The sequence below is a fragment of the Sardina pilchardus genome, chromosome 16 (genome assembly GCF_963854185.1).
Source record: "Sardina pilchardus chromosome 16, fSarPil1.1, whole genome shotgun sequence".
NCBI classification, from domain to species: Eukaryota; Metazoa; Chordata; class Actinopteri; order Clupeiformes; family Clupeidae; genus Sardina; species Sardina pilchardus.
The window spans coordinates 210,389-236,759 of record NC_085009.1 but is presented as its reverse complement, the minus strand read 5'-3'; the positions used below and the strand labels follow the sequence as shown (position 1 = coordinate 236,759).

The 26,371-nt window shown below is 42.9% G+C and overlaps 1 protein-coding gene across 2 annotated transcripts; it reads left to right on the top strand.

Moving 5' to 3' along the window:
• The first annotated feature begins 7 nt into the window (after positions 1-7).
• Positions 8-26,371, top strand: trappc1 (trafficking protein particle complex subunit 1). Of its 2 annotated transcripts, none has more exons than XM_062516187.1 (5): positions 8-95; positions 407-505; positions 24,322-24,392; positions 24,777-24,915; positions 25,739-26,371. In XM_062516187.1, the coding sequence occupies exons 2-5, from the start codon at positions 407-409 to the stop codon at positions 25,865-25,867; spliced, it is 438 nt and encodes a 145-aa protein (XP_062372171.1). In that variant the 5' UTR covers positions 8-95; the 3' UTR covers positions 25,868-26,371. The 2 variants fall into 2 exon arrangements, with proteins under 2 accessions (XP_062372171.1, XP_062372170.1); XM_062516186.1 differs by lacking the exon at positions 8-95 and adding an exon at positions 103-191.

The window sequence follows — 26,371 nt, the reverse complement described above, 5'->3', positions numbered from 1 at the left end:
TATTTTTCATCGATTGCTGTTTTACTCACAATGTAAGCAGGCATAAATATTGCTGTTCCCTGAAGGGCCTAATAAAGGATTCAGGAAGACCGGAGGTAAACACCGTTGTTTCTTGTCTATTAAAGTGCTGTTAATAATATTTAATGTGATAGCTTGTTAATAAAATCCTCTCGGGACGACATGGTATGAACGTATGTATCAGGTTTTCAGTGCTGTCAGGTTAACATTACAGACTTGTCACCGGGGATTATTTATCAGATGACTATAATCATGATCATGCAAACCCCCAACCAATTGCTCACATATTCGCACTATTCGTTTTGTGTATATTGGCATATTTGAATTTATTCACTGGTTTAACACCATAGCCTGCATCATCTGGTAACATTAGCCTACACCTCTGCAGATGACCGTTCACAACCTGTACATCTTCGACCGGAATGGCACATGCCTCCATTACAGCGAATGGAACAGGAAAAAACAGGCAGGCATCTCCAAGGAGGAGGTGAGACTACCTATTTTCTGGTAAAGGTTTCTTAGCTCTGATCTGGTTACATATCTGGTAATCTGTTAAGAGAATGTCTGAAGGAGGATGTGAAGTGCTAGGCTGCTGGAGTGCTGCAAAAATAAAATATCAGTAAGGTAATAGGCTAACATACACCAGTAATACGATTCAACTTTCATTAGATCAAACTTTATTGTCATTGTGCAGACTACAAGTACAAAGACACTGAAATGCAGTTGTATTTAACCAGCAGAAAAGTGCAATGTCATATACAAAGTAGAACAGGCGGTGCAGACAGGACAGGATATGTGTTACATGGTAACTGGCTCCTGTGTCAACTGGCTTCGTTGTCTAATTAGCCCTTTTCACGGTGATGTCAGACGAAGCGTTGCTGGGTATCCTCCGGCATGTCCAGCCGCCAAATACTACAGAAGAAGAAGAAGAAGAAGAAGAAACATTCATTCATCAGGTCCCTTTCCACAGGTGTATACAATCAAGCACCATGCTGTCTGCATTGATAATCAAGGTGCTTGATTGTATACACCTGTGGAAAGGGACCTGATGAAACCCATGAATACTTTTTCTTCTTCTTCTGTAGTATTTGGCGGCTGGACATGCCGGAGGATACCCAGCAACGCTTCGTCTGACATCACGTGAAAAGGGCTAATTGTGTACCCTGTAGCGGCACCTGAGTTTACATAATTCACAGCCAGTACGTGTTCACTTTAACGCTAATAGGGAGGGAAAGTAATCTCATCGCCATCTGGTGGCATGCGTTCCTAGAGGCTAGCGGGAGTGGATGGGATTTTCTTTTAGAAAAAATATATCTCGGCCCACGATGGGAAGTTAGTTAAATGCCTTCAATATGCTATGCATTTAGGTCAGCTCTATTGCTTCTAGTGGTCATACTTTATTTTTTAGGATCAGTTTAATTGTTTTGAGTTTGTTTGTAACATGGTGATAACGAAGTAGTAGCCTGGATGCCAGACCGAAGTTTAGCCCCGCCTCCATTCTTTTTCTGCAGGGAACTTCGGTCTGGCACTGCCAGGGGGTCAGGATTTGGAGGGTTAGCTTCAGCCAGTTAGCATGTCATTTGGCCGCCGACATCTTTGAAAAAATGGCGTTCCATGGTTGTACCATATCCGGCACCAGCGCATGCACGAGACAGCTCATGCACGAGCTGTCTCAGCTCATGCACGAGTTTCGATTTCGGCACGAGCGTCCTCGCGCGTCCATGTTGATAACGCATTCTAGAAGACATAAATAAAATGACTGACGACTAGGATTAAGTTACCGATACTTGATGCCTGTGCATTATCATTATACCAGGCTTTGTGAATAAAAGAAAAAAGCAAATGTCGTTCTAATAGGTTACTATTATTTGCATTAGACTATGTATGAGTTGGCAAGGTATGATAAGACATTCTAGGAAATGCGAAGAAATTCTCTAACTAAACCCAATTATTAACCTACTCGCTGTCGTGTAGGCTAGGCTAGGAAAACTATTTTAAAACGCTCAGCTGCAGACCTGTAGCCTAGTTAATAACAACGCAGCGTTGGGGGTCACAGCCTACAGTAGATAACGGTAAAAGTTTCCGACAGTGACAGCAGACTTAAAATGCATGCTGCTCGAAACATAACACATGGATGCGCGCTTCTACCGGTAAGCCTATAATATGCGTTGGCTTCATTTCGTCTGTCTACAAATGTAGGTTTAAACTGCAAATTCACACTGGGTGCAGCACAAATAGCATATCTGGTATCCACACGTTTCTTACATCCCATGTCTACTTACTATGAGTCATTTTCGTCGGGTAGACAGCCTATTGCGCACATAACATCCTAGGCTACAGTCAGTTCAAAGCATTTACTGTGGGGATCATATTTATGTGTATGCTAAGTGAATTCTTGCTCAATATTGACTCGCCATGTTTATTATATCATGACATATGAATATCACATTATAGGATTTCGAGACAAGGGGCAAACTTCTCCACCACCATCCCAACTCAAATAATTAAATACATTTGCGCCTGTAACGATAGGAGCGCGTTCACGAACACCTTCTCTCACTCTCCAATCTTCATCAACGATGTACCTATGTTGTCTCGTTGTAACGTGGAGCCTAATTGGCTCATTCTAGCTGGTGACGGAAATGGACACCCATGGAACACCATTTTCTCAAAGATGGCTGCGGCCAATTTCAAACTTTTTTGGCTGAAGTAGCTAGCCTAGCATCGGCCATTGAAATGAATGGGGGCGGGACTTAGTCCCTCTCTCCAGTTCTTATAATACCTCCATGGGCACTGCTCCGTTCAGCTCATGGAGGTATTATAATAACTGGAGAAAGTGAACAAGTCCCGCCCCCAATGGGAATGCTAGGCTAGTGAAAAGTGCCAAAATTGAACGATTTTTTCAGGCTTCAACATGGCGTTTCAAGGGGCTTGTTTCCGGTGCCGTTTTACTTAGCCAATTAAGTGCCAGGTTACCGATTGACGTAAGATACAGAAGGAGAGCTCGTGCCCACACTAAGCTCGTGCATGAGCTGAGAGTGGAACAGCCACCAATCAGCATGAGTAAAACGCAGGTAAAACGGCACCGGACATGATGTATTTCTGGAAAATGGCGACGAGGAAGTGCTTTGCTAATCGGCGAAGCTAATCAGTCAAATCCTGACCCCCTGGTTCAGCTGCTACTATTCGAGATACACTTCGGCTCGGACCAATCACATTTCACAGGGCGGGCTTTACGTGATGATTGACATATGAACAGCAGTGACGTTCACGGCTGCATGCGTCCTCGTTCAACGAGTTGGGTGTGAGACCATGTTCGCTTAGGTTGATTTTGATTGCAACAGAAACGCTATGGCTATGAATGCATAATTTGTTCATGCAGTTTGGCCTTTCGTTTATCTTAGCTATTGAAACGGAGGTTTTTATCACGGATTCGCACAACTATTTCTGAACACTTAGACCAACGAGGATATGTGGGAAAACTTCAGTTTCACTTTCACCCAGTTAAAACAGCATGTTTGGGTGATGTTGTTCCCGTTTGTTTAAAAATGTCTGTTTGCTCGTTGGGTTAACGACACACTTCCCCAGCTGTTCATTGCATACAGTTTGAAGGAATTATTTTTAAAAACGAAGGAGGATGTTTTCCATAGCCTACCCTGCTACATATTTCTGTCTTAGATTTCGCAGATACTGACAGCCAATTACTTGTTCTGTTTGGTTTGGTCTATCCAATGAGTGCAGAGCTATCCCCTCCGCACTGTATCGGTTGAATCACGCCCCATAATCGCAGCTGAATGGAGCAGTTTCAGACTCATATTCTGATAAGAATTGAGTATGACGTCGTCAGGCTAACGAAGTAGCTAGCTACAGTAGCATTTGACGTCACCAGTTTGGGCGCTTCATCTCCAACTGATCAAAACGGCAATTTGCTTAACTGGCTTATCATATTTTTGTAATAATAGAGAGCGATGTAAACCGCGTGGCAATTACCTTTATGTTGGGATAACTTGTGTTGTGCTCCTACTCACACAAGAGCTGGCAGTAAGTCTGATTGTGTAATAACTAATCAACTAGCTAACAGGCTAATAAACAAACCATGCTAGGTGAGTAACGTCGTGGAAGGGTGTCACGTCACTTGAAGTTGTAGTCCATTTATGAAATGAAACGAGCAATTACGGTTTTTTTAAATAAGGCGAAATAGGGTCTGATATTTTCACAGGTAGTAGATTATTACAGTATGCAGACTGAAAAATATTTTTGGTGGATAAGATCGCTGGTATAGCTGCGTAGTATTTATTTGAAAAGTCGGTCTATGGGACTTAACATTGGAGCTGCTCTTCGATAGGAACGCAACCGCTTGGGGCGCTGGTTTTCACTTTCCCTCCCTATGTTACAATCGCATCCTCCTTGTTATTTGCTGTTTATGTCGTGTTCTGATGACGTGCAGAGTGTACCGCGAACTTTGATATGCTTTTCTTGCGAGTTAACAGTAAATAAGAGTTTCCCCGAGTTTGGGTTTTTAAACCTGCTGTGTCCATATCTTCCCATATGGTCGACTCCTCTACACTGGTGACCCCGACGACTCTTTGGACGGTAATCTTTAGAGTTTATTGAAATGGCTACTAACGCAGTTGCGCTTAAACTACTGGAGTTTTGGGAAGGACATGCCGCAGTGTGGTTCGCTCAGGCGGAGGCTCAGTTCGCGATCAGACGGGTAACGGACAATGCAACGAAATATTACTATGTCGTTGCGGCCCTGGGGTGCGTTTCCCGATAACGATGGATAGACACTCTTACGAGGGTTTTCTACGATTCATCTTAAGATCGATCGTTTGGTTTTGCCGACTGTTTCCCGAACATGCTCGTAGCGTGAGCGCGCGTGCACTGATCTAAAGGCCTTAGCACGCTCCTGCAAGGTTAGCGCCTGGGCACTACGAATTAACTGTGATACTCTGGGATGTGCGACCACTGAACTAAGGAAGAGTCAGGGAAGGAGTGTTCCACACTTAAATATACAAAGGATGTAGCTGTTAGATGAGGAGAAGCACCACAAGTACTTTCTCATGTCTGCTGAAAAGTTTGATGAGTTGGTTCTTCACATCTCTCCATTTATAATCCACCAGAACAGGCACAGCACACCACGCGTAGGCTAGCATTCCAAGTTACAGCTAAACTAATGGGTTAGCTTATGGCTAATGTGTATGAGAAATCCCATAGAGATGCTAACGGTTAGCATAATCGATAAAAGTATATATTTAGAGCAAACTTCAGTCCATTTACACAACTTGGATTACATAGGAGGTCTTTGTTTACAACTGACTATTAAAATACTCAAAGTCTAATGTTTTGTCTCCATATAACAACGTTGGCGTGTAGGAAACGCCAGTTTAAGTGTTCTTCTGTCTCTGTTTGCTGCGTTTTAAGCGTTATTTCTGTACGTGCTCCACCTACTGGAGCGGCGTCTTTACAGCAGTTCCGTTTCACACATGCGCAGTCTACGCGTGAAAGAGACACGCGGTCTTAAATTTTGGTCGACTCAAAAACGCGACGCATGCCGTAAAAATGACGCAATTCTCGTCACGCGCTCACCAGTGCTGCGTGCGATTTGATTGATGGTGATGTCAGGTGACGTTACGATGGTTTCGGGAAACAGTCGGCAAACCTTAAGACGGTCGTAAGAGGGACTTTACGATCATCGTAGGCTTACGATGCTTTCGGGAAACGCACCCCTGGGTAGCTTGGTCACTGTCAGGGTTGTGAGTTTGCTGCAGAATCCGCCGGAGGAAGGTAAATACGACCGCCTTAAAACGCTCTTGCTGGGGACTTTCGAGCTGAATGATTCCGAACGTGCACATCGTTTGCTTTCATTGAGCGGCTTATGGGATGCAAAGCCTTCAGAACTCATGGACCACATGTTGTCTCTCCTCGGCAACCATGAGCCTTGTTTCCTCTTCAAGGAGCTTTTTCTTCAGCAGCTGCCAGTGGAAGTGAGGTCTGCCCTTGCTGGTTCCTCCATCACGGACTCCCGCGACCTGGCTAAAGAGGCAGATACGTTTTTTTCTGTCATGCAGCACTGCAGGGCGGCTGTACACCACTGTGCTGCTGAATCATCATCACCACCAGAGGGAGCTCTTGTCGCTGCAGCACAGCAGAGGAAGCAAGGCCTTTACTACCATGCTCGTTTCGGACCTAAGGCTATGAAGTGCCGCCCACCCTGCTGTTTCAAGGCACCGGGAAACGGGGGGGCCTGCGCTCATTTACAGCAATGAGTGTCGGCCATGCAGGCGGGTTGCTGTTTGTCACTGATGCTGCATCCGGACGTCGTTTCCTCTGTGACACAGGTGCGCAGGTAAGCGTTTTGCCTGCTACAGACCTGGACATTCAACAGAACAGGGTAAGCGGCGGGGTCCCGTCTTGGAGGCCGCAAACGGTAGCTCCATCCAGACTTTTGGTGGCGCAGTGCTATGGTGTGTTTTGGTGGACAGCAGTTCGTCCAGTGTCCACGCCCCTCTTGGGTGCGGATTTTCTTTGTGCTCATGGCCTTCCGGTGGATGTTAAGAACCAACGCCTGGTCAACGCCGAGACCTTCTCCTCTCTCCCTTGCACGCGCAGCAGCTCCAGTTCATCCCTCCTGTCCAGCACCTTTGCAGTTGATGAGTTTTCACGCCTCCTGGCAGAATTCCCCGCCCTCCCTCACCCAACCTACTTTCTCGTCCGGTGTGGTCAGACATGGTGTGGAGCACCACATCGCAACTGTTGGTTCTCCTGTTTATGCGCGTGCTAGGCGCTTGGATCCTGCAAAGCTCGCCATTGCCAAGGCAGAGTTTGAGACGCTGGAGCGCCTTGGCATCGTACAGCGTTCTAACAGCCCTTGGGCTTCACCTTTGCATATGGTCCAGAAGCTTGGTGGAGGCTGGCGTCGGTGCGGTGAATACCGTCGCTTGAATGAGGCCACTACATCCGACCGCTACCCTGTTCCCCATATTCAGGACTTTTCTGCTCGCTTGGCTGGTACGGTCATTTTTTCAAAGGTGGACCTCATCCGTGGATAAGACTGCTGTGATCACTCCTTTCGGTCTGTTTGAGTTCCTCCGGATGCCTTTTGGATTAAAAAAACGCCGCCCAGACATTCCAGCGACTCATGGACAGTGTTCTGCGTGACTTGACGTTTGTTTTTGTGTACCTGGATGACCTCCTCGTGGCTAGTACTTCCCAGGCTGAACACCTGGCGCACCTCAGGGCTCTGTTTCGGCATCTGGACGATCACGGACTGATCGTTAACACGGCGAAGTGCCATTTCGGTTTGTCTGCCATTGATTTCCTTGGCCACCATGTCACGAGCAAGGGGGCGGCTCTGCTAGCTGCTAAGGTGGATGCCACTTGTAAGTTCCTGCGACCAGCCACGGTCAGAGCCCTACAGGAATTTCTAGGCATGGTGACATTATATCATCGCTTTGTCCCACACGCAGCTCACCTCATGCGTCCCTTCTACGAGGCTCTTGACTCGAGTCAGACTTAAGTCGCCAGATTGAGGACTTGTGACTTGCTTGATCAACAGTGAGAAAAGACTTGACTTGACTTGGACTTGCTACTCATGACTTGAGACTTGACTTAGACTTGCATGCAATGACTCGACAAGTCATTGCTGTCTTGGTTAATTGGTTAATAATGATAATAACAACTATTTTCGATTGGATATTTCCTGTTGCATGTGGGCGAACCTGGCAACCTTTCTACTAGGTGCTAGGTGACGCGCCCGCCATCTACAGTAGAGCGGTTGGGGTTTAGAAGATGGAAGCTGTTACCAGTTCCCAAAATAGGCTTATAACATTTGGATTTAAAGACTATTCAACTCAACAAAAGAAACGATTCGCCGAGTGCAAGGTGTGCAGCGCAAAAATATCCGACCCATCCAGCATCACGTCAAATTGTATCCGCCATTTCCGACCACACAAAGAAAAGTAAGAAATGTCTCTAGCTAATTTCACATTATTTTTTAATCTAACGTTAGCTGGCAGCTAACATCCCATCTCCATCACTAAGTCAAACGTGACAAGAGCCTGCTGTTTGCATCACATTAAGTTGTATCATGTTGATTTAGTTTCACATTGATCCCGCCTATCAAATAACAGACAATTTAGTAGGCCTATCTGAAAATCACTCAGAGTGCGCAAACCTCCTCCAAGTGAACACACATGACCTCCTCTTGCATCCATCCATAACTTTTTGATTTATCTTGCGAACAAACAAACATATACAGACAAACCAACAAACCCCGAGAAAAACATAACCTCATTGGTGGAGATAAAAACCTCGAAACGGTCTTTGTCCCGATGCACATAATTGTTGACATTCTCGATAATGTCGAGGGGAAGCTGAGACAAATCATGCACAGTGTTTCCCACACATAGACACATTTGTGGCGGTGCGCCACAGATTCAGCACCGGCCGCCACATATTGCGTTTCGTTATTCTTTTATTTATTTATTTATTCTTATTTTGAAACGCTATTGAAAAACACGCAGCATTCGTTAAGCTGAATTTCCTTTCCCTGCGCTCCCTCTCTGTCACTCGCGCGTCTGTCTCTCATTCACACAGACACACGCACAGCCCCTACCCTCCGTGCACACCGCGGCTGTCTGTCTCCTTGAAAACCAACGAGATCATACCTGGAAGCGTGGTCGGTGGTCGCACTGATGCACCTGACGCTGCTCGGGTAGAAGCATAAAGTTCTCCCGCAACTTTTGTAGTCTATACGTGCAACTTAATTACCAAACAGTAGAAGTAAACTCATTCTCCTTGGCCCGCTCTCGTGCGTGCTCAATGGACAGCCGCCCTCCACATGCACATTTAATCCAAATAAAACATTCACAATCGTGGACGTATTGACGCACAGAAGACGACTAGCTAAATTACTGTTATATTCGGTTAGCATCATTAGTAGGCTATGCTGCAGACATTTGCATTCAAGTTGATTGACCAACAATGTTTTTCAACTCCAAGACTTAAAAGGGCCTGTCCCAAGGAGAAAAAGTATTAGTTTACCTTGAAACTTAAACACATGTGGGGAAACTGAACAGTCCAACCAGAGTATGATAAGCTTAGCCTGCTATGTTTACAATATTTTGAGGGTTCAACCAGACAGCTGAATTTAAGAAGTGGAGTTGTAATATGAATAGTAGGCTATAATCTGCATAAAGTTTGCTGTTATGAATATCAGAAATGTCAGTATAGGCCTATATAATGTAAATAATTACATAATGTGTGTGTGTTTCAAATCAAGACAAGCTTAACATCTTGGTAAAAAAAAAAAAAAAAACATTATATGAAAGGAGAACGATAAAAAGGCGATGCAATGAAAAATATGGGTGCACCCCCCCCCCGTCAGACATGGGGCGACCACCACATATTGCCTTCTAATCTGTGGGAAACACTGATGCATGACTGCAAGTAGGCTATTTCTTTGCTATCTGCTTTTATTTTTGTTAAATCATAAAGTATAACAGCCAAACAACATGCACAAACCCTATTACTGTAAATTTATGTATAAGTATATGAGAGATGTACAGTATGACATAAATGAGAAATGGGCCACTTTCAAGAGTAAATTGTAGTATATAGCCTAAAATAGAAGTGTCTCCATTTCATTTCCGTATGGTATTTATTAATGGAATATTATGCAATGAAAACATGAGCTAAACACACATACACACATTCTGTCTGGTAATTTGGTACACCAGGCCCTGTAGTCGTTCCTAGTCATTCTGATCCTGCTGGTCCTAGTAAGCATTTATAATTATTCTTTAGCCTTATATCCCCTTCTTCTATTTGTTAGCCCTTTTGGGCAAAGGAGGGCTACATAAAACTTAGGCTGCCGTCTCTTCAAGTTTTAAGACGGTTGACTTCCAGCTTATCATATGACTTGACTTGTGACTTGCTTGACCTAAGCTATGACTTGACTTGACTTGACTCGACCTAAGCTATGACTTGACTTGACTTGACTCGACGTCTGTGACTGGGCCGCCGCCTGCCTCGAATGTCAGCGGTCCAAGGTACACCGTCACTCCAAAGCCCCTCTGGAACCTTTTCACGTTCCAGAGAGACGTTTCGACCACGTGCATGTGGACTTTGCACGTGGGACCTTTGCCATCATCCCACGGTTTTACTCACCTGCTCACCGTGGTTGACTGCACCACTCGTTGGCCTGAGGCCATTCCACTTCAGTCCATCTCCACTGCAGATGTTGCGCGGGCTTTCCTGGGCACATGGGTCGCCCGTTTTGGCGTCCCCTCTGACATCACATCGGACCGTGGCTCGCAGTTCACATCAGAGTTATGGACTGCCATCACCAGCAGCCTTGGATCGCAACTACACCGCACTACAGCTTACCACCCGCAAGCCAATGGACCGTGTGAGTGTTTTCACCGCTCGCTGAAAGCCGCGTTGCGCGCGAGCCTCTGTGACGACAGCTGGGTGGATCGTTTGCTCTAATGTTAGGTCTGCGTGCTGCTCCCAAGGAGGATCTCTTTTCATCCGCTGCCGAGTTGGTCTATGGGCAGCCTCTGCGGGTACCTGGTGATTTCTTGCCTGATGTTACCCACCCATGGTCTGCTGGTCAGCAGCGGCGGGCGCATCTCCAGGGTGCCCAGGTTTTTGCGCCGGTGCCCTCTCAGCATGGCATGCCACGTTCTCAACTGCTGCCAGGTTTGCAGAATGCAGCATATGTGTTCATTCGTCATGATGCTCACCGCAGCCCTTTACGTCCACTCTATGATGGTCCGTTCCGGGTGCTGGAAACGGGGGACAAATTTTTTGTCCTTGACATCGGGGGTAGGCAAGACCGGGTGTCCGTGGACCGCCTCAAACCGGCTCATCTGGACTTGAGCTCTCTGGTGGTGGTTGCCCAGCCCCCACGGCGGGGCCGCCCTCTAGCTACCACGCTTCCACAGTCAACAAGCCCCGCACTTCCGTTTCCTGCAGCCGCAGCGTCTGGTGGCCAGAGTACATTTGGCCGGGCACTGCGCCCTCCTCACTGGATGAACTTGTGTACATGTGAACATGTGTAGCGGCACCTGAGTTTACATAATTCACAGCCAGTCGTTACGTGTTGCAGCCTCCTTGTTATGTACTGTTTATGTCGTGTTCTGATGACGTGCAGAGAGTACCGCGAACTTTGATATGCTTTTCTTGCGAGTTAACAGTAAATAAAAGTTTCCCCGAGTTTGGGTTTTTAAACCTATCTGCTGTGTCCATATCTTCCCATATGGTCGACTCCTCTACAACCCTTTTGTCCAGCCTGTACTATCCTTTTAAGATTTCAGTTCATGAAACACTGCCATTGAAACGCAATGGGCAGGAAAAGTGTCCATATTTTGCACAAACTTTACGCACAAGGATAGTAAAAACTCAAATACACGTAGGCTCATAGGGTATTAACGATAATGTTGCTGACTTGTAGCCTAAACATGGCTTCAATAGATGTTTTAGAATATTGTATTTCTCCCTCTGTCTAATGAATTGTGTTGTAGCGTAACAGGTTCATGTGTAAAGGTTTACTTTATGCTATAGACTAATCTGTGGGTTCAATCCTCGCCCTTATCCGTTTTATATTTATATCTTTTTAGATCAGCAATGCTTCCACAATGTAGGCTACCGATAGACTAGGTGGCCACAGACAGCCTGACGAGCAGGCAGTGAAACGTTTGTTAAACCTAACCATGATAGCCAATTTAGAAGGTCAACTAAATGGCTTGGGCAACGGTAGCAAGATAACTCAGTAGCCAGATAACATGATCAGTCATGTTAACCTGCTACTATCATGATAACATAACACATGTTTTAATGGTAAAAGTCTAGTGCACTTCGTTATTCAAATCAGTTGGTTCGTGGCGTGAACAGGTGCGTGGCTGGTTAACAATCTGGTTGTTTACTTTGGGTAGCGGTTCAATCCCCATGCAGTTATAATTCATTTTTTTAGGTAATATTTTTTTTGGTGGCATATTCATGATCCAGTGCATATAGCCTACTACAGTCAATTTTGGCATTTATAGATGTCATGCATATCTGTATTCGTTTGTCTCAAGTTTATATCAGAAAGTTGACAAGTCAAGGTGCCACATCTGTCGAAGACACGTCATGAATCGTGGAACGTCATCAACGAAGCCAGTTGACACAGGAGCCAGTTACCATGTAACACCGACAGCCAAATGCCGGCTAATTTAGGTGAACCTGGTTTTGTCCAAGGGGGCAGGCATATTCCCGGAAGTAGAAACACGAAATGAGCTGGTGATCAACGCTCTGCTAACTCCCTTGGACGGCCATAGATTTCAGATTTTTCGCGATCCCATAACTTCATGTAACATGTGCCCTTTGTCTCCCTTATAGCTTCTGTGTATTCTATGTAGGGTATCGAAGGCAAAATTAATTCACTTCTTCCCCGTATATTACGTTGGTTTCCCGTAAAGAAGTATTTTAGCATGTCGGTTGTAGGGAAGCTAACGTTCGCCCGTAATGTTTGGATAAGAAGCTGAGTGAGCCTGCACGAAAACCATGACGGAGAGTCATTCGCAAGATCAGTGAAAATGCGTGTAGCCTACGGTAGCCTACTGTTTGATATGGTAAAGCATTACCTAGAGGCAAGTACACATAATAATAATATTAAAAAACGAACGTTAACAATTTCAGAGGTTTTCGATCTATCAGACGAGTTACAGCAGGCTAACGTCACGAACTGAGTACGAGTCTGCGCAGTACGACGGAAAGTAAACGGAATTTTGTTTCAGCCCCCTTCCATCGAGAACAACGGAGTCTGTTTGTCCATTTCTTTTAGGTCTATGGTTTTGTCGGTTAAAGGAACACTTCACTGCTTTTTCATATTAAACTATGTTATTCACTTAATTAAGACGAGTTGATACATACCTCTCATGTTTCAATGCGTGCACTCACTGGCTCTGGCGCGCGGCGCAACTTTGATAGCACTTAGCTAGCCCAATGCATTCATTAGGATCCTAACAGAGATGAAGTTAGAAGTGACCAAACACCTCCATGTTTTCCCTATTAAAATCCTCCTATTTAACGAGTAGTCACACAACCAAGTATGGTGAGACAAAATAAAACATGGTGCATTTCTAAGCAGGTAAAAGGTATAACTATTGTGTGGCGGAATAACATTGGGAGCACTTAGACTCTGCGCAGTAATATCCTCACTCCAAAGTGAAACTGAAAGTGCAAAAGTGAGGATATTACTGCGCCACACAATATTGTTATCCCTCTTACCTGCTTACAAATGCACCACATTTTATTTTGTGTCACCATACTTGGTCATGTGACTACTCGTGTAACTGTATAACATAGTTTAACTCATTGGCTGCCAGCGATTTTCAGTGCAGAGCGCTCCATACATACTGCCAGACGTTTTACAGCATTTTGACTGTTTTTCCAAGATCCACCGAACGGTGAGCTTTATGACTATGTAAACACCGAAGGTGAAATGAAAGAGTAGACTCTTTTCTTTCACCAGGAAAAAACGGTTTGTTTCTATCATTTTCCGTTCTTAACTCATTGGCTGCCAGCGATTTTCAGTGCAGAGCGCTCCATACTGCCAGACGTTTTACAGCATTTTGACTGTTTTTCCAAGATCCACCGAACGGTGAGCTTTATGACTATGTAAACACCGAAGGTACCAAATGAAAGATTAGACTCTCTTCTTTCACCAGGAAAAAACGGTTTGTTTCTATCGTTTTCCATTCTTTAGAAATCGTCAGTAGAACATGGGTTAGTTTTGCTAAAAACACCTGTTTTTGACCAAAACATGGAGAAAACGATCTTTTTGTGAAAATCAACTTTTTAACGTTAGCGATTCAGGAGTATGTCTACCACGATTGCACTGTTATCTCGTCAGTCTCGTCAAGGTTGCTAGGGACTCTGATGGTCGCTAAAGACTCTGAACAGGACGGTAGACTTAGCAAGCTAGCACTAGCAAAGTTGTTGTTAGTCTATATAGCAATATCCAATGTAAATGGATCATACCGTTCACGTGTTTTCCATCCTTGATGTAAGAAGTAAGCATATTTATTCCCTGCATCGCGTGCAAACTACATCCACTGTGGTCGATCTTCATTGTTAGCTGGTTGCATGCTGGTTGCATGTCTCTGTATGTGTACTTTGCAGGCAGATACTAATCATCCAAATGGCACTGCTGTCATCTAGCGGTTGGGATCGCTAGTACAGTCTGTTTACAAGCCTGAAACTCTGTCAGATCGTTCCCAAGCCCACCCAGGAGCCCTCCCCATTGAAAAAGGCAATGGCAGTCAACGTATGTGTCTAAATTGACGTTTAAAGACGTCAATGGCAGTTAATGAGTTAAGTAATCGTCAGTAGAACTTGGGTTAGTTTTGCTAAGAACACCTGTTTTTGACCAAAAAATGGAGAAAACGATTTTTTTGTGAAAATCAACTTTTTAACGTTAGCGTTTCAGTAGTATGTCAACTACGATTGCACTGTTATCTCGTCAGTCTCGTCAAGGTTGCTAGGGACTCTGATGATCGCTATAGACTCTGAACAGGACGGTAGACTTAGCAAGCTAGCACTAGCAAAGTTGTTGTTAGTCTATATAGCAATATCCAATGTAAATGGATCATACCGTTCACGTGTTTTCCATCCTTGATGTAAGAAGTAAGCATATTTATTCCCTGCATCGCGTGCAAACTAGATCCACTGTGGTCGATCTTTCTTTAACTGGAGAAGGAGAAGGAGGAATCGCTCCTCCCTCTCCTTGGCCTCTCTCTCTCCTCTCCTCTCGCTCTGGCTCCTCTCTCTCTCTCCTCTCTTCTCTCTCTCGCTCTCGCTGCTCCCTTCTCTCCTCTGCCTTGTAGCACCGCATTATGTAATAACACCGCATTATGTAATAATGTAATAAATGTGCACGCCATTATGTAATAATTGCCGCATTCTGTAATAATCTGCCGCATTATGTAATACACTTCTTGAACGCAATATGTAATACATTTTGCCGCATTATGTAATAAGTTATTACATATTGCGGTTGTTACTACATAATGCGGGTGTTTTTTTTGCCAAATGTAACAATTGGTGCATTATGTAATAACCAACCGAAATGTACATTTTCATTGATTAGAAACAGCTTGATAATGTGTATTTTACTCAAAATTAATGCTTACAAATAAGTATTAATTTAAGGATGCAATTAAGTATTTAAGCAACTAAATGAAAAACAATTCAGCTGCAACATACAGCCTAACACACTGATCACACAAAGGAATTGCAGAATAATAAAGTGAATTTTAACAATGTTCTTTACCTACAGTAAAACAGGCCATGACTCAAATTTCACACACATACAGTATAGCCAAACTATCAGTATATGGAGGGAACTGCCTATCAGAATTCCCTTTGATTTATGCTGTTCAGGCACTTAGCCTAAGCCAGTACTTGATATTGCTGCTCCTGCAAGGTACTGATTGGGACTCAGTACTGGCTAGGCTAGGCCTGCTAGTGGAAAGGCAATGTTTAAACGTAAGTTATTAGGGCCCGAGCACCGAGGTGCTGAAGCGACTGCACCGTAGGTGCAAGGCCCTATTGTTTTTGCTCAGATTAAATTTCTTCCGGGCCACGTTTTGCCTTTTTTCACCAACTTGGCATGCTCTAAAACTCTTGAAATTTGGCAGCTATGTGTGGAATTGGTAACACTACTAAGTGACAGAGCTCTGGCCTAGGGTGTGGCTCAGGGACTCTATAGCGCCAGCGTCTGTTGTGGTTGACACATACATTCACGGAAATGGCCCAGATTTGGTGGACATGTGGTGTTGTGGTGGTGTGTTCTATTAATCTAAACAATTTTACATTTCAACTTTATAGTGAATCTTAGAAGAATTTGAGTAATGATTATGATTATGATTTCTGCACATCACATATTTTGAAAAAAATCTCCTAGACAGTTTATCGAAATCATGTCATATAAGCACTAAAATGATCTTGAGGGGTTGCTCAAGAGGAATTACGACCAGATTTTTTAATTGTCGAAGTATATCGAAATGGCGAAGGTTTGAATTATGACGTCTTATCAAGAAACAGGAAGTTGGTGTTATAGGCAGAAAAAAGGTTTTAAATTGGATGTAACTTGGCAGCTACATGTGGAATTGCTTCTGCTAGTCAGAGACAGAGCTCTGGCCTAAGGTGTCGCTTAGGGACTCTATAGCGCCACCTAGTGCGTTGTCTGTTGTGGTTGACACATACATTCACGAAAATGAACCAAATTTGGTGGGCACATTATATGTGTTATTGCTATCGCTAGTCAGAGACAGAGCTCTAGCCTAGGGTGTGGCTTAGGGACTCTATAGCGCCACCTAGCGTGTTGTCTGTTGTGGTTGACACGTGGGTAGATGACATGACGTGGCTTTTTCACCGTCACAGAAGATAAAACACAATTCATTTCACATTTTCACATTTTAAAATACTGTAAAAGGTTAAACATTTTCTTGCTTTACATGAATTTGTTGTTTTAATACCTGAGTTATTTATCGTTTTTTCAGAACTTTGAGCCAAACCTTAAAATTGTCCTATGGTGTGATGGTAGACAACATAATTATATAAATATTAACTTTTATAAATAGAGGAAATAATGTTTCAAATTTTTAATGAACACTCCTGGCATAATTGTGCAAGTGTCTATTTTACTAAGTGGCAATCACTTTTCCCATACATACATTTCTAAAATGGTAGGAACTCCGTAAAGTTCGTCACAGAAAAAAATGTCCTTTGGTGTTATGCAATAACCTGATGTTAAGTTGGCCAAAATCATGGACAAATACATTTAGTTGAAAGACCCCATTCAAGGTCATGTGACTGAAGACCCCAATGAAGCCCTGGAGCAGTGAACATGGTGAGAATTTCTCTCAGAATTGCTCAAATATTCAACTATGTTTTTAGACCACTGAAGTTGTTAAGTTTTTTTGTCCTTTGGTGTGACACCCCTAAATGCCATTTTTGTATTCAAATTTGTATTTTTAACAGCAGGACTATGTAATATTATGCAAATGCATGATGTCAGTTGCTAATGGCAGCTCAGTTAGTATTAGCATGGTCATTAACTGCCACAAAAGCTTAAATGTCCTTTGGTGTGACAGGAAATGTCCTTTGGTGTGACACCTAATAATGACTTAAATTCAAATATTTATTGCTGTTTTAGAGACGACATACAATGTTCTGAAGTGTTACTAAAGCAAATATAATATAAAGTACATAAATCTAAAACTTTTTTTATAACAGAAAGAACCTCCCTGCAGGACCTGTGGCCCAACCTGCCCTGGAACTTCCAGTGTTGCCACCAACGAATAGAATGTCATTGTAGATAATTGTGTCAAGTATGATTAAAAACTGCTCTAACAGCTGAAAAAACAGCCTGACCAGCTTAAGGTGGTTTGCTGGTTGACCAGCTTGTTAACCAGCTTGTTTGACCACCCTATGATGGTTAACCAGCTATAGACCAGCAAAAGTCTTGCAAAAACATACCTGCAGCTTACGATGGTAATTCTGCTGGTTTTGCTTGTCGTACCATGTCACGCTGGTCATTTTAGTTGGTGTTGCTGGTCTACATTACTGGTTTTTACTGGTCATGCCAGCTTATGTTGGTCATACTAGCAAACCAGCATGGCCATCTTACACCTACAATGTCAAGCTTGGCAGGCTGGTCACCAGCATGACCATCTCACACCAGCTGTATCCCACACGACAGGCTGGTCACACCAGCATGACCAGCTTCCTTAGATGGTCACGCCAGCATGTCCACCTGGTGGCCTAACCAGTTATACCAGCAAAGACCAGCAATAGCTGGAAGAAAACCAGCAAAAAACAGCTAAAACCAGCTACCAACATAAACATGGTTTCTTGCTATTTTTTTCAGTAGGGATGTTTTAGATAGAGTGGACATGAATGTAACGCAATGTTTTAAAATGGAATTTCCCTCTTTTGGCGATCAAAAACGGATGGTCAGAAGCACAACGTTTATAGACATTAAAGGCATGGCAGTCCACATTCACTAATTTAATGGTGTGATTTTGTCAGGTACTGGACACAAAAGGGTTGTTCTTATGTCTCTTAATCAGTCATGGGTGTGTTTTGGGCGTAACATCCTTTAAAACAATGAGAATAATATCTATCATTTCCTTCAACAGCAAACAATGCAACTTCACACAGCAGCACATTTGAAGGAATCTGCATGCACACAAGACTATATGGAACAGGGATTCCACTAAACCTTGCTTTACTAAAACCTGTTTGTGACTAGCAGAGTATAGCCTACATGCATCTGCACTCACCTATTATTTGAACTCATAGACAAAGTGAAACTTCACCATGGTTTCATAGTCGACAAATTAGTTCAACACAGTTAAGTACTATTACTATTGACTGACAATGGGTTATCATCAAAAAAAATGCCTGGAAAAAGCAACACTTATCCAACAAATGTCCTCCTTTATCACTGTTACAATAAACACTACATATATTCTGACTCACTTCATGCAATAGCTATCTTTGTCCTTCAGTGTGACATTTTGTCCTTTAGTGTGACAAACATAAAACAACAGAAAAACATCCTTAATTTCAAAACGTACTTTAAAAAAAGGCAGGTTTGGCATGAGGGGAGCTCCAATAATAGCTCCTCTTAGATAGGTACAATTTCAAACAGTTTTGTAAGGTTGGCGGAAAAAAATGTATCGACATTCATAGGGAAAAGTCAATCAAGTTCATCTATTCATGGTGAAAATGATTGTAATTAGTACTTTTATGTGAAATAAATATAATTTTGAGAAAAGAATGATTTAATAATGTGAACAATTCTGTTTCATGTATTTTTAAATGTTATTCAATATCATTTCTTAGTACTTTTTAAATGTCACACCATAGGACACATTCACAGTGCAGATGAGTGTAAACGTGGAAAAAATAGGTGAGGTCATTGACAAAATGAGTGACCACTATTATTTTCAGAAACTACAGTTTCCATACTACATAAATATTTGTATTTTTTCTTTAAAAAATATGTTTTCCAAAAAAAACACTTTTTCTTGGCCAGATGTCAACTACCCACATACATTCACGAAAATTAATCAAATGTTGTGGGCTTGTGTGTTATTGCTACCGATAGTCAAAGACAGAGCTCTGGCCTAGGGTGTGGCTTAGGGACTCTATTGCGCCACCTAGCGCATTGTTTGTTGTGGTCGACACATACATTCACGAAAATTAACCAAATTTGGTGGGCTTGTGTGTTATTGCTATTGCTAGTCAGAGACAGAGCTCTGGCCATAGACCTAAAAGAAATGGACAAACAGACTCCGTTGTTCTCAATGGGAGGGGGCTGAAACAAAAATCTGTTTACTTTACGTACTGCGCAGACTCATACTCATTTTGTGACGTTAGCCATCCTGTACATTGCTGTAACTGGTCTGATAGATGGGATTTTCAGAACAACTGTCAATCCATTATTAATGTTCGTTTTTAATATTATTATTTTGTTTACTTGCCTCTAGGTAATGCTTTACCCTATCAAACAGTAGGCTACCATAGGCTACACGCTTTTTCACTGATCTTGCGAATGACTTTCCGTCATGGTTTTCGTGCAGGCTGGACTGAGCTTCTTATCTCCTGTCGAACGTTAGCTTCCCTCCAACCGACATGCTAACTATACTTTTTTGCGGGAAACCAACGTTATATACGGGGAAGACGTGAATTATTTTTGCCTTCGATACCCTATATACTGTAGAATACACAGAAGCTATAAGGGCGACACAGGGCACATGTTACATGAAGTTATGGGATCGCAAAAAAATCTGCAATCTATGGCCGTCCATGGGAGTTAGCAGAGTGTTGATAACCAGCTCAATTCGTGTCTCTACTTCCGGGAATATGCCTGCCCCCTTGGCTCTGGCCTAAGGTGTGGCTTAGGGACTCTATACCGCCACCTAGCGCATTGTCTGTTGTGGTTGACACGAACATTCACGAAAATGAACCAAATTTGGTGGGCATGTGTTTTGCTATAGCTATTCAGAGACAGAACTCAGGCCGAGGGTGTGGCTTAGGGACTCTATAGCGCCACCTAGTGTGTTACCTGTTGTGGTTGACAAATACATTCACGAAAATGAATCAAATTTGGTGAGCTTGTGTGTTAATTCTGCCGCTAGTCAGAAACAGAGCTCTGGCCTAGGGTGTGGCTTAGCGACTCTATAGTGCCATCTAGCACATTGTCTATTATGGTTGACACATACATTCACGACAACTAGGTAGGCTTGTGTGTTATTGCTGCAGCTAGTCAGAGAGCTTTGGCCTAGGGTGTGGCTTATGGACTCTATAGCGCCACCTAGCCTGTTGTCTGTTGTGGTTGACACATACATTGATGAAAATTAACCAAATTTGGTGGGCATGTGTGTTGCTCATGCACATGCCCACCAACAATTACGTATTGCTTTGTTAGATTCCGAAATGACCGGACCTGCCATCGCCGCTTGCAGCTATATTTATTATTATTAATTTTGTTTTGTTGTACTACAACAAACTAAGCAGGATTTAGACTGAGATACTGTGTCCTCAATGAACTTGAAAAGAAAACCTTTTATGTTAATGTGTAACATGTGTTAGCTTAGCTTATGGTTGGCTATGTCAACACCAGCTAACTTAGCCAATAATATAATAATATCAGAATGCATGGCACACCCATCTTGTGCACAGCCCATGTTTAATAATTTGGTGCTGTATGTCTTATCTTTGCTGCTGCTTGAGCAAAGACAGAGATTTACTTGACAATTGTATAAAGTGGTTAACTATCAGAAGCACTTACCTCTAAACTTGATCTCATGACTAATATGACTGCAAATATTAATTGAAAAGAACCCCTTGTGCATTTAAATGAGCACAACCAAAGTTAAAAGGTGGATTGTTACAATGTAAGCTGAGCAATAGTTAACATACTGTCCCCTTACTTATCATTTTTGAGTAAAATACACATTATCATGCTGTTCTTAATCAATGAAAATGTCAATTTTGGTTTGTTACTACATAATGCACCAATTGTTACATTTGGCAAAAAAAAAAAAAACGCAACAACCACATTATGTAGTAACAACCGCAATATGTAATAACTTATTACATAATGCGGCAAAATGTATTACATATTGCGTTCAAGAAGTTTATTACATAATGCGGCAGATTATTACAAAATGCGACAATTATTACATAATGGCGTGCACATTTATTACATTATTACATAATGCGGTGTTATTACATAATGCGGTGCTACATGCCTCTCGCCTCTCTGCCTCTCGCCTCTCCTCCCTCTCCACCAGCTCCCGCCATCGCCTCTCCTCCATCTCCTGCATCTCACTCTCTCTTTCTCTGTCCCTCTTCTCCCTCTTCTCCCTCTCCTCCAGCAGCTCCAACAGATCGCTTACACCACCTGTTGCCTTTCTTTTACGAGGAGCAGCAGAGGGTGGGGAGACCACAGCAGCACCCTGGCTGGATGAGGCAATCAGGCAAGGAGGACTTACTGATGGCCTCCTGCCGATTGCCTCATCCATGGCGGCATACCATTTCCAGGATGCCGCTGTCGCCTCCCCACCCTCTGTGCTCACTCCGGTGGGGGGAGACCGTAGTTCCTATGAAACATTCACAAAGGAGTATGATTTTCACCACACTTTCACACTGTTTAATGCACATAGCTTTCATACTGCTATTATACTGCACATATTTGTACACGTCGCTCATACATTGTTTATAGTACATAGCCATATTTAAATCTGCTTTAACAGATGCATTTGCATTTGTACTCTGCACAAGGACAATCTAATTTAATCTTAAATCCAATTCTTCCAGGGAAAAAAATATTAGTTATGTAGTACACATAACCCTGTTGAATTACACACAACTTACTTTGTACTTCATCTTTAGGTTCTCCCACTTCCGCTTAGCGGCAGTGGGAGACACCTTCCCTCCCAAGGAGGACTTCTGAATGAAAAGTCTGCAGGGGAAACAGCCATAACAATAAAAAAAATTTAGTGGACACATCAGACACACCTAACATTACTAACAACAGTATTACTTCGTTACTGTAGTTTCAAACACAAATATATTTGTACGTACTCGAAACCTTTGACGGCGGCGTTTCTCTTGCCAGTAAAGAGCTCGTCCTTGTCCGTCCGCCACTTTATCAGGCGCCGTGTATCCTCGTCCGTCCCTGCGGCATCGAGGGGGGGGGGGGGGAAACAACTCCGGTTTTACTACAACACTGCCGTTAACAGGTAGGCTAATCGTTTTCTTAGCAGGAATGCACACGATATTACCCTCGATACACACAGCACGGCACAACTGTCTCTAAAATAACAAATTTATCTCAGATCACTTTACAGCATTAGTGCTAACGTTAATCAATGTCAGAACACGAAAATAACGCTAGCTTTACATACGGCCTGATCATGTAACGTACAGTACACAACAGATTAAACGTATATCACTAATTCTACTTTAAAGTCGATAGTAAACAGTAAAAAAAAATATAATAAAAAAACGTTACACTAAATGAGCAGGCAAACTAAAGCAGACAAAACGAGATACTAACAAACATTTATCTGAATTAATTTCTTCTCTCGATAATAGCCTACAAATATAACTTACCTCAACTGGTATACATAACATATTACATAACATGGAAACAACCAACATTTAAATTCAACATTTCTCGTAATATACTTACATTTATAAACATGGGCTGACATCGCTGTCGCTGCTGCTGCTGTATCAGCCATTTTGTCTTATTTGATTTTCCCGGCGATTCTTCTTCTTCTACGGTTATCGGGTACCCGCTGAATTGTGGGATAGCGTAGTGACCAACCATTGTATACTGCGGCGGTAGTAGGCCATCCGGGTACTTTTCGCCTACTAGTCGCTGCCTACTAAGCATTCGGACGTACTACTACTGTGACGTACGGCGTCTCGCCTACTATATAGTACGTTAGTATGGGTATTCGGATGCAGCCCAAGTGTTTTGCTTGTTGTATATCCCTGCTGAAAAAAACAGCAAGAAACCAGCTTAGGCTGGTAGCTGGTTTTAGCTGGTTTTAGCTGGCCTTTGCTGGTCTTTGCCCAAAACACAGTTATTATTGCTGGTCTTTGCTGGTGTAGCTGGTTAGGCCACCAGCTAGACATGCTGGCGTGACCATCTGAGGAAGCTGGTCGTGCTGGTGTGACCAGCCTGTCGTTTGGGATACAACTGGTTTAAGATGGTCATGCTGGTGACCAGCCTGTCCAGCTTGACAAAGATGGTCAAGCTGGTTTTCTAGAATAACCAACATAAGCTGGCGTGGCCAGTAAAAACCAGCAATGTAGACCAGCAACACCAACTAAAATGACCAGCTTAAAGGGATATTCCGCCATTTTTGGAAATACGCTCATTTTCCACCTCCCCTCGAGCAAAACAATCGATATTTACCTTGTTCCCGTTCATCCAGCCATTCTGTGAGTCTGGCGATACAACTTTTAGCTTCAGCCTAGCATAGATCACTGAATCGGATTAGACCATTAGCTTCTCGCCTGCTAGCTTCATGTTTAAAAGTGACTAAGATTTCTGGTAATTTTCCCATTTAAAACATGTCTCCTCTCAAGTTAGAAAGTGCAATAAGACCAACTGAAAATGAAACCTGGCGTTTTTCTAGGCTGATTTGACATGGAACTACACTCTCATCTGGCGTAATAATCAAATATCGATTGTTTTGCTCGAGGGAAGGTGGAAAATGAGCGTATTTCCACAAATGGCGGAATATCCCTTTAAGGTGGTACGACAATCAAAACCAGCTGAATTTACCATCATAAGCTGGGTAAACCAGCTGAAGGTGTGTTTTTGCTGGTCTAGCTGGTTAACCATCAAAGGGTGGTCAAATAAGCTGGTTAACTAGCTGGTCAACCAGCAAACCACCTTTAGCTGGTCAGGCTGTTTTTTTCAGCAGGGATGTCTCTGCATGTGCACTCTAGGCAGATACTAATCATCCAAATGGCACTGTTGCCATCTAGCGGTTCGGATCGCTAGTACAGTCTGTTTACAAGCCTGAAACTCTGCCAAATCGTTCCCAAGCCCACCCAGGAGCCCTCCCCATTGAAAAAGGCAATTGACGTCTATAGACAGTACATGTACATGTCTTTGTTTGCTGATGGGATATGGTTTTGCTGTATTTTTTGTTAACATTTTAAGCAGAACCTTATTATAATACAAATAATAATAAAAACTATTTCTCTATTTCGCAGGAGTTTAAGCTGATGTATGGAATGCTGTTTTCCATTCGATCTTTTGTCAGTAAGATGTCTCCACTGGACATGTATCCTTTTAACACATTCTGTGTGTGTGTGTGTGTGTGTGTGTGTGTGTGTGTGTGTGTGTGTGTGTGTGTGTGTGTGTGTGTGTGTGCCCAGTAGGTATAGTATTCGCTTACCAGCTCGAAGCCCTAACCAGTAGGCCACGGCTGCCCGACAGTATCTTACGTGATTCCGTCTATGGAATGAGTGTGCTTAACCTTGATTAGGCCCAGATCTTTAGAATTGCTGTATAATTTATGTGCATGAATATTCTTCTAGGCGTACAGTCCTTGACCTTGCAATTGTTCTTGATTATAGTGTATACAGTCCTTGACTAGCCCAATGTTTTGTGTGTGTGTGTGTTTGGGAAACCGCAGTGGGTGTATGTCCTTGACCATTTTGTTCAGGAAGGATGGCTTTGTGTCCTTCCAGACAAGTCGCTATAAGCTGCACTACTATGAGACACCCACTGGCATTAAGATCATCATGAACACAGACCTCGGTGTGCCCAACTGCAGAGACATCCTGCACCAGATATACAGCACGGTGTGTGTGTGTGCGTGTGTGTGCGCATGATTAAAGGGATAATCCGGAGTGAAATGCACTTTAGATCAATTTTTCGGACTATTGGGAGTACATACGTTGAGTTGACACCAAAATCATGTCATTTGGATGTATTTTGAGAATGTTCGAGTTCACCGTTTTTAGCCAAAACTCGTTAGCCTGGAAGTGACCGGGGCAAGTCCTTTCGCCGCTACAAAACGCTATTTTTATACCTCTTCTACTGTTCCAACCAACACTACACTTACGTGGTAGTGAGTAGAGGGTCCCTAAAGCCAAACCGAAGTATCCCCACGTCTTTATGTGGTCGGATAGAGAGTCCAGAATGAATTTAATCGAGTCCGTACCTTCCCGGAAATGTTATTAAAATGTTGTTAACGCGTTGCTAGCTGCAGCAGTGACATTTCCGGAAAGGTACTGACTCTAAATTCATTCTGGACTCTCTATCCGACCACATAAAGACGTGGGGATACTTCGGTTTGGCTTTAGGGACCCTCTACTCACTACCACGTAAGTGTAGTGTTGGTTGGAACAGTAGAAGAGGTATAAAAATAGCGTTTTGTAGCGGCGAAAGCTAAAAACGGTGAACTCGAACTTTCTCAAAATACATCCGAATGACATGATTTTGGTGTCAACTCAACGTATGTACTCCCAATAGTCCGAAAAATTTATCTAAAGTGCATTTCACTCCGGATTATCCCTTTAAGCAAGAATCAACTTTTCATGTTATGATTTTTAATCAGTGCACATAAATGGTATGAACTTGTATTTGATTACTGCTCCCATCTTTGTGAATGTGTGTGAGCAGCTATATGTCGAGTACATCGTCAAGAACCCACTGTGTGTGTTGGGAGACACCCTGCAGAGCGAGCTCTTCAACAGCCGACTCGACTCCTTTATCCGTGCCCTTCCCTTCTTCAGTGCCCGTGCCGCCTAAACCTGACCCAAGATCATCTTAAGCTGTTGGGCATCTTGCTGTGCACTTCTTTCTGGTCCACATCACACACTGATCCCAGCACAGCTACAAATGTAAAGGTTACGCCAGGCCCTATAGAATAACTGCAACAGAACATCAAAGTAGATAGCATACAAATCTCACAATGGCAAAATACTGTATGGTGCTATGACGAAACAAAATCACTCACATACCAGACAAGTTAGTGGAAAGGCATTGTCTTTATTTGGTCTTTGGTAAAGATAATTATGCCAAGTGGGTAAATATTAAAATCGCAACCTATGCCAACATTTCATTCCTTGTGAGTTATATTATAGGTTGTTTATAACATTTTAGTTGTTTTTTGATCTTGGCATACTTATATTATAGTAGAATTATGTATTTTATGTAAGAATGTGTTTATTTTTTAAATCAGGAGAAATAAGGCCTGCTCTCTGATTGTGAAGAAATTGAACATTAAAGATCACACAGATGTCGCTGACAAAA

Bases quoted from the DNA above. Each gene is read 5' to 3' on its own strand.
- trappc1 (XM_062516186.1), top strand. The intron at 506-24,321 runs GTGAGACTACCT...TCTATTTCGCAG, and splicing joins CAGGCATCTCCAAGGAGGAG to GAGTTTAAGCTGATGTATGG. The intron at 24,393-24,776 runs GTATCCTTTTAA...CATTTTGTTCAG, and splicing joins AAGATGTCTCCACTGGACAT to GAAGGATGGCTTTGTGTCCT.